The 12994-nt window shown below is 39.7% G+C and overlaps 1 protein-coding gene across 1 annotated transcript in view; it reads left to right on the top strand.

Annotated features, from left to right (window-relative positions):
• The window catches only part of LOC138057603 (fibronectin type III domain-containing protein-like), a 14341-nt gene extending 1577 nt beyond the window's left edge, over positions 1 to 12764 (top strand). Inside the window, exons 3-8 of the mRNA XM_068903567.1 lie at positions 3440 to 3757; positions 5714 to 5828; positions 7426 to 7637; positions 9000 to 9138; positions 9333 to 9463; positions 12691 to 12764. Of these exons, the coding sequence (XP_068759668.1) occupies positions 3440 to 3757; positions 5714 to 5828; positions 7426 to 7637; positions 9000 to 9138; positions 9333 to 9463; positions 12691 to 12764 (989 nt within the window). The remainder of the gene's footprint in view (positions 1 to 3439; positions 3758 to 5713; positions 5829 to 7425; positions 7638 to 8999; positions 9139 to 9332; positions 9464 to 12690) is intronic.
• The last annotated feature ends 230 nt before the right edge of the window (positions 12765 to 12994 follow it).

Genomic DNA, 12994 nt, shown 5'->3' with positions numbered 1-12994 from the left:
GTAAGATACATAAAAACAGGAGGAATAAATCAGTATTGCTATTTTTATATACTTTTTTTATCATTACATTTAGGTACTTGGGCATATTTCGAAGAAAAACGGACTGGCAATTCCTCTTACTTGAATTGGTCCTACAGGTCTCGAAATCGTGACCAATCAACTTATTATTTGCGACTGAATTTCTTCCCTTTGCAACTAAAAATATCTGAAGGGTTAACAATTGCCACTTTGACGCTAAGATTAACCTATTCACACCTCAAATGTCCTGGGACGCACCCCCATTGATGAATCACGCGTACAGCACCATTCCCTTGATCATGCGCCATTTTCAGCAGTTTCTTTAGACACATGTATTGCAGGCTCACGTGTACAAATAGACCTTATTCACGATCGCCGCCTTGTTGGAATTTTTATTATCATGCAAATTAGGTACACACTTCTGAGGGGGCAAACAACACAAGTTCGAGAGGCTATACCGAACGTCTTAGCCACACAGACTATTTGTTTCACGTTCATTGAATGTTTATCACCTTAGTAGTAAAATAGAATGATTACACAAGTTACTTCGATGTTTTTACTGGGTTGCCAGTATGGCAATCCCAGTCGGAAAAAGGGTAGCATTTGTTGGGTGTTTTTCTTTTTTCTTTTTTTCCGTGTCGGTAAAAGTCTTGCCTGTCACTCCCCTGCTAAGTGGTGTCTTTGTGCATAGAGCCTTCTGCGCGTATTTTCTTAGGATCGAGAGGGTAGTGGGAAATGCGTAGATTTCTCTGGTGGACACAGTAGAACGATTAAACTTAACCGGCAATGGCGTCGAAAGTCATGTAATGCGAAGGCAAGGCAAATAAATACTGAAATGAATACGGTGGAATCTTAAAAGCGACGAGTAATGGACTTCGACAACAATCTGTCGCCCGTCGAGCCGTCTTTTACCAAGTGTGCTGTTATGTAGAACACTGAAGATTCGTAGGGCAGCGATAATAGTGAATTCAAAGACTAGACCAGGTGGATTGGATGAAATTAAGTTAAGATTATTTTCATAGCGATGCAATTGCGTGTCTTCACCACATGTTCCTTTGATCTCACTAAATTGTGTTTTCCTTCAAAATATTCGCTTGTTTTCGCTTTCGCTCGAACACATTTACCTTTATTACATGTCCAATGAATAGTTTTATCCTCTGGGATGAATTTTCCGTCGAAAAATCGGTTATTTGGGTGGTTTTTGGCAAACAGAGGTTAATTATTCGTAATGCGATCGCTTCCGTTGCCGTTAGCAACGGGTCGCAAATTTGACACTTTTATCGCATTATCACATTACGCATTGATCGCTAATCCGATTATTCCTAAAAATCTAAAAATATTCGTGCCTCGTCAGTTTTCGGTCGAATTGGTGTCCAAGAAAGCAGATAAATTGCAGAAAATTTTAGTTTTGTATCCAAAAAATTCGCCTGAAAAAAACATATTTTACTGTTATTTTTCTTAAATTTTTTCGTTCAACTTTCGCTTTTATAAAATGTTTCAGTTGTCTGTAAATAAGTTATATGCTGTTGGAAAGCTTATTTACTTAGCTTTAAAATGATGTATTTTTTTCCCCCTAACTTTAAATATTTTTTGAGAAAAAAAAACATTTTTTGGCGATGGCTGATTTACCGCGGTTTTCTCGAGGTTGGGAAAGTAGGAAAAGGAGTAAATAGGCCGGTAGCCAGGTTTTTAACCTCAGAAAAGGATCTGTTTCGTCGTACGAATGTGTGAGGACCTGTGAGCCAAAGGGCCTCTGCTGGTATGACTTCTGGGTGACCCCTTAATAACTTCTTACTAACCGAGCGCGAGGGCCGTACTGGGGAATATTGGCCCGAGGTCGTGACAGGGCCAATATTCCCCAGTACGGCTTGAGCTAGCTCGGTTAGTAAGTAGTTTATTATATGTTTTTTTAATTACCTTTTGCTTTGTTTTTGCAAGCCCGTAATTGGCCCGCGGGCCAATCAGAGCGCGCGTTATATCGGCTACAAACACAAGCCATATAATAAATGGTCTTAATGACCCCCCAACTTGAAAAAAAAGTGCCTGGAACGCTGCACGTACCACAGGCAACCCAGTGTACCTTCACGGAGGGTCTAGTTTTAGTGAAAAATGAGCAGATAACGAAGTAGAAAGTCAAAATGTCGGAGGCGACCAAAAGATATAAAATTATTATAAAAGGTACTTAATTCTAAATTCTAAAATGTACTTTTAGCAATGTTAATTCAATATTTCGACGAGCCGATTTTCCGCAATTTGCCTTTATTCCAATGTTTGCCCCCCAGCATAACACATGGCTAATTTGCATGACAATTTGAAAACCAACATGGCGGCTGTCGTGAATAAGGGCTATTACAAATAATACATTTTGCGAATAAAATTTGCGAACTTGCGACTTTTCATTGTCCCATGATGGCCTTTAGCCTGTTTTGATGCCCTATTTACATGTAGCTAATATTGGGAGACTTGAGTATATATAAGAAGTGGATATTAAATTAGGTTTCAATTTATATACTGGACATATCACCATATCTGACGGTTTACAATTCCCTGAGAGAGGTAGACCTGAGGTTCTCCCTCTTACTCTTCACGAACAGTGTGGGCAAGCAGAGGTTTCAATAGAAGGCGGCTACTGGCGATAGACCACCGAGTACTTTAAATTGCTCCGTCCCGCTGCCTACTTCGCACAATTTGAAAGTTTTACTGTGTAAGCGTTTTTCCGCCGTTCCCTAGCACGAAAATAAAATTGCTATACTTGCCTTACCTGCAGCCAATGATTTCTGTTAAAAATGACTAGAATTTTGGTGTTTTATTGCCTAATTTTCGTTCCCTGTAAGAGGGGAATACACGTGGGAAATGGCATTTCTAAGCTTGTAGATTTAACATTTTCTGGGGGAGCATGCTCCCAAACCCCCCTAGAGGCTCACGCCTTTGGCGCTCGCTTCCACAGCCGTCTACTTTTAATACTTTCCCAGCCATGAACTTCAAAAACGTACTGAAAGCACCGGGCATTGGGTTCTTTAAAGGAGACTCAGGCATAGTTTTTGAGTGAGTGTACAGTAGAGGTTGTTTACCCATTGACTCCTGGACTGCTCCCATTGATGAATAAAGTCATCTGGCATTAGACAGAGTAAAATCTATTAACTAAACTCTCACTCTTAGGAGTTAATGGGTTAATTGCAATGTTTTATTCTAATTTTGGGGTGCCATGAAATTACATCATTTTTCGTGACATAGCCCTTTTAATTAAGGTCTTCTTAAAGAGTCTTCTTTGATTTTTTGGTTGATTTATCAGGTTTCACTTTGTTTGTCTGCATGGGTGGTTTGAAATGTTTGATTCTCTTTAGTCACAAAAAATTAATACAAACTTGCAAGGGATAAGCAAAATCAGTTACATAATAGTTCTTATTTATTTTCTCGGCAGCTGTTGGACAGTTTAATGATGAATTACCCATTACCCGTGAAGTTCGAATTGGTAGACCATTTGAGTTTGACTGTCCACCCCATGGCCCCAGTTCTGGCGTTAGTTTCACTTGGACGTCTGCGTCGAAAAAGGAATTAAACATCCCATTTCCGAGAAGCGAGAGAGTTGCAATTGACCCATCAAATGGTACCTTGCACATCATGTACGTTACACCAGAAGATATAACACGCATTAGGGATTTGGGAGGAATCCAGTGCACAATGTCCGGTGCAAACACCATTTACAGTTCTGGTGCCTTGACTTTAACAACACCACCAGGTGCGTTTTTTTTTTCCTTCTTCTATTTCTAGGGGTTGTCAAATAACCCTAAGGGGGAATTAATAATATTGTTGAGAGGTGGCTGGAGCAAATGAACATGGCAGGCAGGGAGGCCTTTTAAACATTTTATAAAAGCCGTTACAATGATTGACCCCCAAGTAAGCCAATCCTTTTTTTTTCTGCTGAGGTGGTCTAATACACCTTAAACCTTTTTAAAACGACATCACTGCCAGGCTTGCTGACTTCTTTTTTGAGAGAAAAGAACAGACTTGACAAAAGTGGGAGCTCCGTGTGCCAACGAACTCTTTGTGAAGAGTATGTGGGTTCATTTTTTTTAATGTCCAATGGCATTCATAAACACTGATTAGGGGTGTCATATTAGTCTTACCATTTGCAATACGTCGTCTTTCTTGTCATTTATTTTAAGACACTGAGTGAGAGTTGATGTGGCTGACTTGTGAATCCCGACATGGTGGTCCTGTGCTTTAAACCACAGTTGGTGCACAGTTAGCTTGCCTTTACAGGACCTGTAATAATGACGAGGGTGTCTGAGGGATGGTGCTCTTAGTAATAATCTTAATAATAATGTAATATCTTACTAACCTCGTCTTCTCGGGTCGTACTTTAAGTTGCGTCGGATCTCATTTTTTCCAGTTTTCTTTGTTCTTGACATCAACAATAAAATGAACTGGAAAAGTGCGATCCTTTACTTAGGGTGCGTTCGAATGACCATATTCCGGAATAGGAATACATGGAATATACGGTAAGTTAGAAATCCTTCGTTTTTACGGAGATTCACACCTAACACCTGCTAATTAAATGATATTTTAAACATATTTTTGCTATCCTTGCTGCTTCGAAACGTGCCAAACATACCGTTTTAATCATCACCCCGCGTATTCTTATTCCAGAATAGGGTCAATCGAACACACCCTTAGTGTACAGCCCCTTGCAACTTGATTAGAAAGCCTAGGCTAGTATGTACTCTTAAGGACAGATAAGAGGAATTCTGCATGGGAGAAGGGAAAGCACAGTGATGAGAGCACTCGCTTCCCACCAATGTGGCCCGGGTGCAATTCCCAGACTCAGTATGACAATGTGGGTTGAGTTTGTTGGTTCTGTACACTGCTCTGAGAGGTTTTTCTTCTCCTGTGGTATTCCCCTCTCCTATGGAGATCTAAAATAACCTGGAGACTTTTTTCTGCCCGGTCTCCCCCCCCCCCCACCCCACCCCCCATCAACCTACCCACTCCCCCACCCATCCCCCAACAGCTCCTTCAGAATACAACAATAATCTACCGCCATTGTGAATTTGCGGAAAAACAAGGTACTTATGTCAAGAATTTTTATTGGTTTAACGGAGATCCAATCAAATAATCGGTTACATAGCTGTGATAACAAACAGGTAAAGGAAGCCATTTTGTTTAGTTCTATCAACGTCTGTTTGAAACTCAGAGGTGAAGAAATACATTAAAGAAAAAAAAAACAAACGAGTTTGAAAAAATCTTTTTTTTTTTAAACTTGGGAATGCAATTTGACTCTAGAATAGAGAAAAGTCTGTGAAAGGTTCAGAGTCGTTTTTATCTGGGAGATTTAATGACTTGTACGGGAGACCGAGAGATTCGTTCCGTACCCGGGAGAGTTGGCACATATGCAATTGGTACATGTACCTCAGCGCTAAATACAGTTGACACTTGAATAAATTTAAAGTTCAACGCTTTATAAAGAAACTGTACTGCAGCTTCAGCAAGTGTTCGAAGCACGGAAATTTGTCAGATCCAGTTTGGAGCAATCTGTTGGGAACGCAAGTTACAAGTAATAGCAGTGTTTATAAATATTGAAAAGTTAAAACATATAGAAAATAGTTACATCATGTAGGTACCTTTATTTCACAGCATCATCTCTGATAAGAGCTGCTATGTTTGGTTTATATATATATATATTTTTTTTTCAAAGGCGTACCAGATCCCGCCATATTTAGCATTCCATCTTTTACCTCTGCAACATCAAATTCTGTTCAAGTAGCTGTTGAGGGAAGAAGTAAGGTGTTGTATTGCTTAGGTACTGCAAGGTAAGGGATCACAAGCAAGGTAACTTACCTTCTAATGGAACATGGTATATATGTCGCAGTGAGATGGTAATTTTGTTGTACTGTAAATACTTATATAATTGTAGACACAAAGGGGCTGTTGGTGGTCTACAATGTAAAATAAATGCTTGTTTAAAAGTGAGGTGTAGCATTTTGACTCAAAATTTGACAGTCTAGGTCTGAGGTCTAGGTCCCATGTAAGAAGGGGAGGGATTCTCGTCCCGCTTAGGGGTGTAAATTTTGGATTTTGGTCTCACTTAAAGTGTTCTGGGCGAAACACAATCATACGTGGCCGTGAAGGTCTCCTTTAGGGTTGCACGCGAAGAAATGTTAGAATGTATATTTACACTTTTATATTTCTTCATGTAGGTGAAAGTATTAGATGATAATGTCTTTGCCATCATTAAAAGTCACTGTATTTTTGAACAATTATATCCATGTTTTATTAATATGGTCTCTTTTAGGGGTCAAAAAAAGCCTGGGCAACGCCCAGATTGGTCTCCTTTAGGGGTTTAATTTAAAATCCCCCCCCCCCCCCTCCCCAACTTGCCTTCGCCTAACTACTTGTATGTTATAGTAAGGTAAATGATGAAATGGTATATGAAATGAATCATATAGTAAGGTAAATGTTGTTTTTTATCCTTAATCCATTGACTCCCAGAGTAAAATATTAAGTATGGCCGGTTTAGGCCGGTTTGGATGTCAAAGGGTTAATAATTTTGTTTCTGCAAACATTACTAATTGCTCGAGCGAGCGCAGTGAGTGAGAGCAACACTAATCTTGCAATGCATCTCGGGGCTATCGTGCAATGAATCTCGAGATTGCATGCCTGAGTTCGACCGATTATAAAATGCTATGGCTTGCGGTTTGGGTTCTGAGGTACACTCGGCATTTCTTCTGGCCGTTGAGTTACATTCTTCGGATTGCCGTCGGACACCGAGCGCCGCCAAACGAATGCTCGGCTAATCACATGGCAGAAAAAAACATAATATTCGTTTCTTTGAGTTGTGGTAGATTTGTGTAGTGGCAGATTTTCCTCTGGATTTTCCTTTTGTTTTCACGGTAAGTATCATTATGAATCGACTTAGATATATTATTGAAAGTTGTCAGAGCTTTCAAACTGTGTTATACTCTGGTTTGAGAAACATTTCGCTTCAGATTCTTCGCATTGTCGGTCGAGTTTGGAACGAAGGCAGTCGCATGTTATGTTGCGTTATGGCTACCATCACCATCGACTACTACAAGGCGTTTGGTCCTACAAAATCTCCCCTCTTTGGGGCTGCCTGCATTGATCAGGTCTCCTCCTACTCGAGCATTTCCCTTCTCATTGAAAACGACTAGTAATAATAATAATAATAATAATAATAATAATAATAATTATTATTATTATTATTATTATTATTATTATTATTATTATTATTATTATTATTATTATTATTATTAATACCAACTTTATTCAGTGGAAAGAAGGTGGAAAGCATGGTCGAACCATTAAGCCACCCTGGTTCCCCCATCCACCCTGACTCCTCCATTAATAACGTCTTTAAGACGTTTTGATGCAAAATCCTTTCTTTCACAGACCATTCCCAACAATAACCTGGAAAAAAAATGGGAAGGAACTTCGAGATGGGGTAGATTTCTTTGAAATTCCAAGTCAATTGGAAGGACGGCTCCTGAACATCACAAAGGTGGATGAGAATATGCACGAAGATATTTATACCTGCCAAGCCAGCAACAATCAAACCACAGAAATTGGTCCACAAGAACGTAATATTAACCTTCAGGTGGAAGGTAAGCTCTTAAAGTGCACCTTAATACCTAAAAGTATTTTGAAGTGAGCCCTCTTGATGAGTTCTTTTCCTCTTAGGGCAAACTTCGCCAATGAAATAATGTTTAAATAAAGAAATTAAAAAAAAATTCTTCTTTTGCAAAAGTGAGATGTCTAACACACATTTTACTTTTGCTCCACTAGATTTTACTTTGAATAGGCCCAATTAGGTACGAGAGAGTAACAAAGCTGGCATTCATTTGTCCTATGGCTGAGCTAGTATGAGGTATGGGTCTATTCCTTCAGAGACGTCAAGAACTAAAAAAAATTTACATTGCCAAAGTTCTTTCAAAACTTTAATGCAAAGTAGTTAATGACATCATGAAAGGAATAGGCCCCATGCCTCTCACTGCCTCGGCCATGAGGCAAGTTACAATGACTAGCATCTTTCTCATACGTACCTTGTGAGGCACATTAAAAAGTAAAATTTTGCTGGAGACAAAGGTAAATATATGATTAACTTCGATGTATGATGATTATCGTTTGCTTAAGTAAAATGTCACACGATCATTGATTGCAGGCACACTCATTATTATTTTTTTGCACCATCAGCTCTACTCAAATAAAAACTGCATTGCTACAACAAGTTGCAAAATTGTTGAGACACTTTCATTAAAAAACACCTTTTCTAGCTTCCAATGCCCGCCGTATCTAGAATTTAAACCATTCCCACTTTCTCTCCCCTCTCCCCCTTTCAATGTTGACTGCTTAAGTTCCCAACATTCTTTTGTCTTGCTAGCAACACTGATAAGGGGGGGAGGGGGGCTGCAGTGTGAGAGATAATAGGGAAATTAATAACGCCCCAAGAAGGTGAAGTGTCTCCACTATTTTTGCAACTTGTTGTAGCAACACTGATAAGAGATAATAGGTACATTGATAACGCCCCAAGAAGGTGAAGTGTCTCCACTATTTTTGAAACTTGTTATAGCGCTGCAATGCTCTATGCAAATGACAACTGCATTGCCATGACAGGTGACAAGAAGGCTTATGTGACATACTAATCACGCTGTTTGTCAACATTGGGGGACGTGATTGTTACAAATACCTTTCAACACTAAAATCACGCTCTCTCTCAATAATTAAACATAAATTGTCTCTCTGTCTCTCACCGGTAAGAGGGCTTCAATTTTTTTTCCTCTCTGGCATGTTACAATCTTATGGTAATATAATGTAAATAATAAATAATAATAATGTAAATTTATTTAATTAATAATTATTGGTCCTCATCAGGAACCTGTCAGTTACAGTATTAGTAATTATGATTATTTTATTGAATTATTTATTTAGTAATTATTTTATTATCCTTCAACAATGCTTTTTCCCAGCTGCTCCAAGATGGATTGTTGAACCACCTAAAGTGAAAAAAATTCACATAGCATCAAATGCACACTTGAGCTGTGACGTGTATGCAGAGCCTGAACCACAAATTACATGGTTCAGAGATGGATTTGAATTAGTGGCAAGGTTAGTTAAAGTCAATTTGAGATTAATTAGTTTTCCCCTTGCACTGTAGCTTCATGAATGACCTTGAGGTTGAAAATGTGGTGAATAGTGCGCAATCTTTATTGGCAGATGGCCATTTACTTGGATTTCTGGACTTTAGTGTTCGTCTCTGCCAATTCATGTATGATTAACCCCATCTTTTGTACCTTTCACAGTTTAAAGGTACGACAGGTGAATACTGAACTACTTTTCCGTGATCTGACATGGAACGAGGCCGGCATTTACCAATGTGTAGGTGAAAACAAACATGGCATGATAGTCTCGTCGACTTATGTTGAAGTGTTAGGTGAGTTAAATGTAGTTTGTACGTCGTATTGTGAACGTTTATCAGTAAAGATAGTTTTTGTTTGCTGCATACTGAACACAGGTTACAGGTTTCCAGTCACAGGTCATTGTAATTTACTAATACAGAAAGAAACCTTAACCCATTGACTCCCAGGGGTTCCCCATTGACGAGTAAAATCGTCTGGCGTTAGACAGAGTAAAATACTATGTCTGGCCGGTTTCAAGTAGTACAACTATTAAGTTTACCATAGCAGTGGCAGCCAGATAAATAAGTCCCACTTCCTGCTTTTTAAAACTTATACTCAACATTGTCAGCAAGTCACATTTCTCTTTTTTTGAGTCAAGAAGAAGTTTGTTATTTATATTAGAAACATAATAGTCTCTATTAACAAGGCACAACGAGATTTCCTCTTTATTCAGTAGTAGAATAGAGAATCCTAATTCAGTGGATCATTATACCTCTGTAACTCAAATAATATGCTGGTAATAGAATAAGCATCAGACACAAAACAAGCAAAACAATTTTAGTAAACTATTTGGACATTCTTTGTGAAGAATTTTTGTAAGTCGTTGGCAAATGGAAATAAAATGCCATTCCTCAGTCAATACCCGTAATGGATGCTTTGCTTTTACTGTATTAAAATGTTTCATTGCATAAATGCAAACACAAGGCTCTATGAAAAAAAGAACACTGAAATGGAAAGTTACAAAGAGTCACGGTGGGCACTGCGGAAATGGATAGACCTGAATAATAATGTACTTGTGTTTCTTCAAGAATGACCAAGTCAGGGCCTTAAGGTTACTGCTTGTCCACTGGTACTGTAGTGGAGGAACACTGCCCTTCCTTGTGTCCTTTTCTTGGGTGTCCACAATTTTTACAGGTTGGTCCTTTTCACGGTCCTTTTCGGCCAGTAGTTGACTGAGCCGGGTTTTGAATTTCTGTAGCTCAGCAACTGATAAAGAAGGAAGAACGTTAATAAAGGCATAAAAAGTGTAAGCAAATTTTAGCTTCAGTGTGCAAGTTTACCTCGTAAGCATGGTGCACCGTGGTATAAAGAGTAAGAAGATACATGTAAGTAAAATTTGAAATGGACATAAGCTTGAATCATAGCATGCTTGACAAATGTTTGAGTTCCATCTATTCTTATCTGTGACTGTGTCTATACACGTACACTCACTATCACAGTCTTTCTTTTACTTCTGCCAAAAGCCTTGTTATTGCATTACATATTACAGACAGTAAGCCCACAGCATTTAAAAGGAGCTGGCAGCCCACAGTTTTGCTGCTTAGCCAACATTTTCATGTAGGTTTACTTATATTGATTAAATAACACTCACACTAGTTAATGTCTCTGCTACCTGCCAATCCCGTTATTCTGTGTACTAGAGTAAAGCACTGACGGAGCAATTGCAGAACTTACCCGGCCCACCCATGTCCTACTAAAAAAGCTACCAACGCGGTCCGCAGTCCCGAAGTCGATGAATGAAAAGAAAAGTGTTAAAGGGCAAGCTTCTAAACGAGTGCTTTCTTCTTCACACAATCTCGTGAAAAGTGTAGTTAACGTACCGAACCGCAAAATGAAAGCTAACATTTTACGAGAATGCTAATGAGAATGCTAATTTGGTGGGCCGGGTGTTCTGCAATCTAGCCTGTATAGTGACTACTGTTTGTATGATTGTTGATTAAAGTAAAGCGAAACAGCCTGATCAAAGCTAAAATAACAGCACTGCATTTCGTGTGCTTACCTTCTGCCGTTCCTTCTCCTTAATTCACGTTTTTTTTTTGGCTCGCCCTTCTTCCACGCTTGACTCCCTCAAAGTCAACAGAGCATATAACAAATTTGGTGCCCGACTTTAGGTTAAAATTTCCCTCTTGGTTCTTACGAACCAAAGCCACAGTTCTTCATCTCTCGTTTTGATCGACGGAACATGCAAACCAATTCCAACCGCTCGATAAGAGCGGTTGTTGCGATCCTGGACAACACAACCACTTCCCATCATCGATTAAATGCTTGAGTTTAATACGCCAACATGCAAGAACGACGCATCGAAGTCACAACAGTGTAGAAATTGTGTATGCGGTATGCGTTAAGAAAATGACGTCACTTGGGGTGCAGAGATGGCGCAGTGGTGAGAGCACTCGCCTCCCACCAATGTGGCCCGGGTTCGATTCCCGGACTCGGCGTCATATGTGGGTTGAGTTTGTTGGTTCTCTACTCTGCACCGAGAGGTGCTCCCCGGGTACTCCGGTTTCCCCTTTCCTCAAAAACCAACATTTGACTTGATTTACTTTCATTGTTCATTTCAGTTTACAGTGTCCCCATTCAGCGCTCCAGCGCTAGAACGACTAGACACTTAAATAAAGTTCCTTTCCTTTCCTTTCCTTTCCTTTCCTTTCCCGCAAACACTAAGTACGCGTTGGTAACCAGGCCGCAGGAGCATGGCGATTTAATGGCGGACGAAAATTAATGGATTTGGAGTGCGAAAAAAAAGCACTTCCCTTCATCATATAAAAATGAAACTTGGTCAACTTATACTTCAGGAAGGTAGCTATTGATCGGGCCAACAAAAAAAGTATGTGACAATTTGATCGTAGTAGCACTTTAAGCGACCGACCTAATTTAACCTTCCGAACAATCGCTGCACGTTTGTTTGTTTTCTTTTGGCTTGATGACACTTAAGATCTAGAGATGTAATATTGTAATTCTCACGAACGAAAGGCTTCACTCGAAACGTCAGTTTTCAAAATTTCTCTCCAACTCCTTCAAATTAACACACTTCGAGAATGATATATCCTTCTCCAGGAGAATGCGAGGGGTTCTCGTGCAAGTTTTTCTTCAAATTGTTGCATTTTCCTTGCAAACTGGCGGATCTGGCTGGCCAATTCTGACAAAAGGAAAGAGCCCGTAGTAATAATCTTAACAGTGATGTAATATCTTACTAGTGGGCTATGTCGCCAAAACAACGACCCCTCAAAAGATAACTTTACACTATTTAATTAAGGGCCTGTTTACATGGAGGTGGGGCAACTCGGGTAGGCTGGTGGGGTAACCTGCATAGGTGGGGTCGAAAAATAACTCGCCTTTACATTAAGGGCAATCTTACCACCCCGGGTTCCTGGGTGACCTTTCTCGAGGCTACTGCGTGGTCGATAAGTACGTAAACATGCAAAATGGCGCGTGAAGGATGCATTTTGGCAGTTAATGCTCTTCTACTCTCACTTTTCAGCGCTGTGGATTCTTACTATCAATTTTTGTGCTGCACTGGCTCCGCCAAAGGCAGTATATTGTGACTCGAGTTGACCTCGGGTTGGCGGGTTCACCCGCTCGAACGCTTCGGGCGCCCTATATCGAGGCTTCAATTTCACCCAACTTTGAAGATCAATTTATCACGAACTAACGAAGCCTGTACAAAACAAAAACGGTGGCCAGTTACTTCATGTCTTTTGAATACACAAAGGTGACTTTCATTAACATTGAGATTGAATGAAGCTACCAGCGAGACTTCAAAGGCACCCCTCTGAACTTGCCTT

The sequence above is a fragment of the Montipora capricornis genome, chromosome 7 (assembly GCF_036669925.1).
Source record: "Montipora capricornis isolate CH-2021 chromosome 7, ASM3666992v2, whole genome shotgun sequence".
NCBI classification, from domain to species: Eukaryota; Metazoa; Cnidaria; class Anthozoa; order Scleractinia; family Acroporidae; genus Montipora; species Montipora capricornis.
The sequence above is the reverse complement of the archived record's forward strand: the minus strand, read 5'-3'. Positions and strand labels throughout refer to the sequence as shown.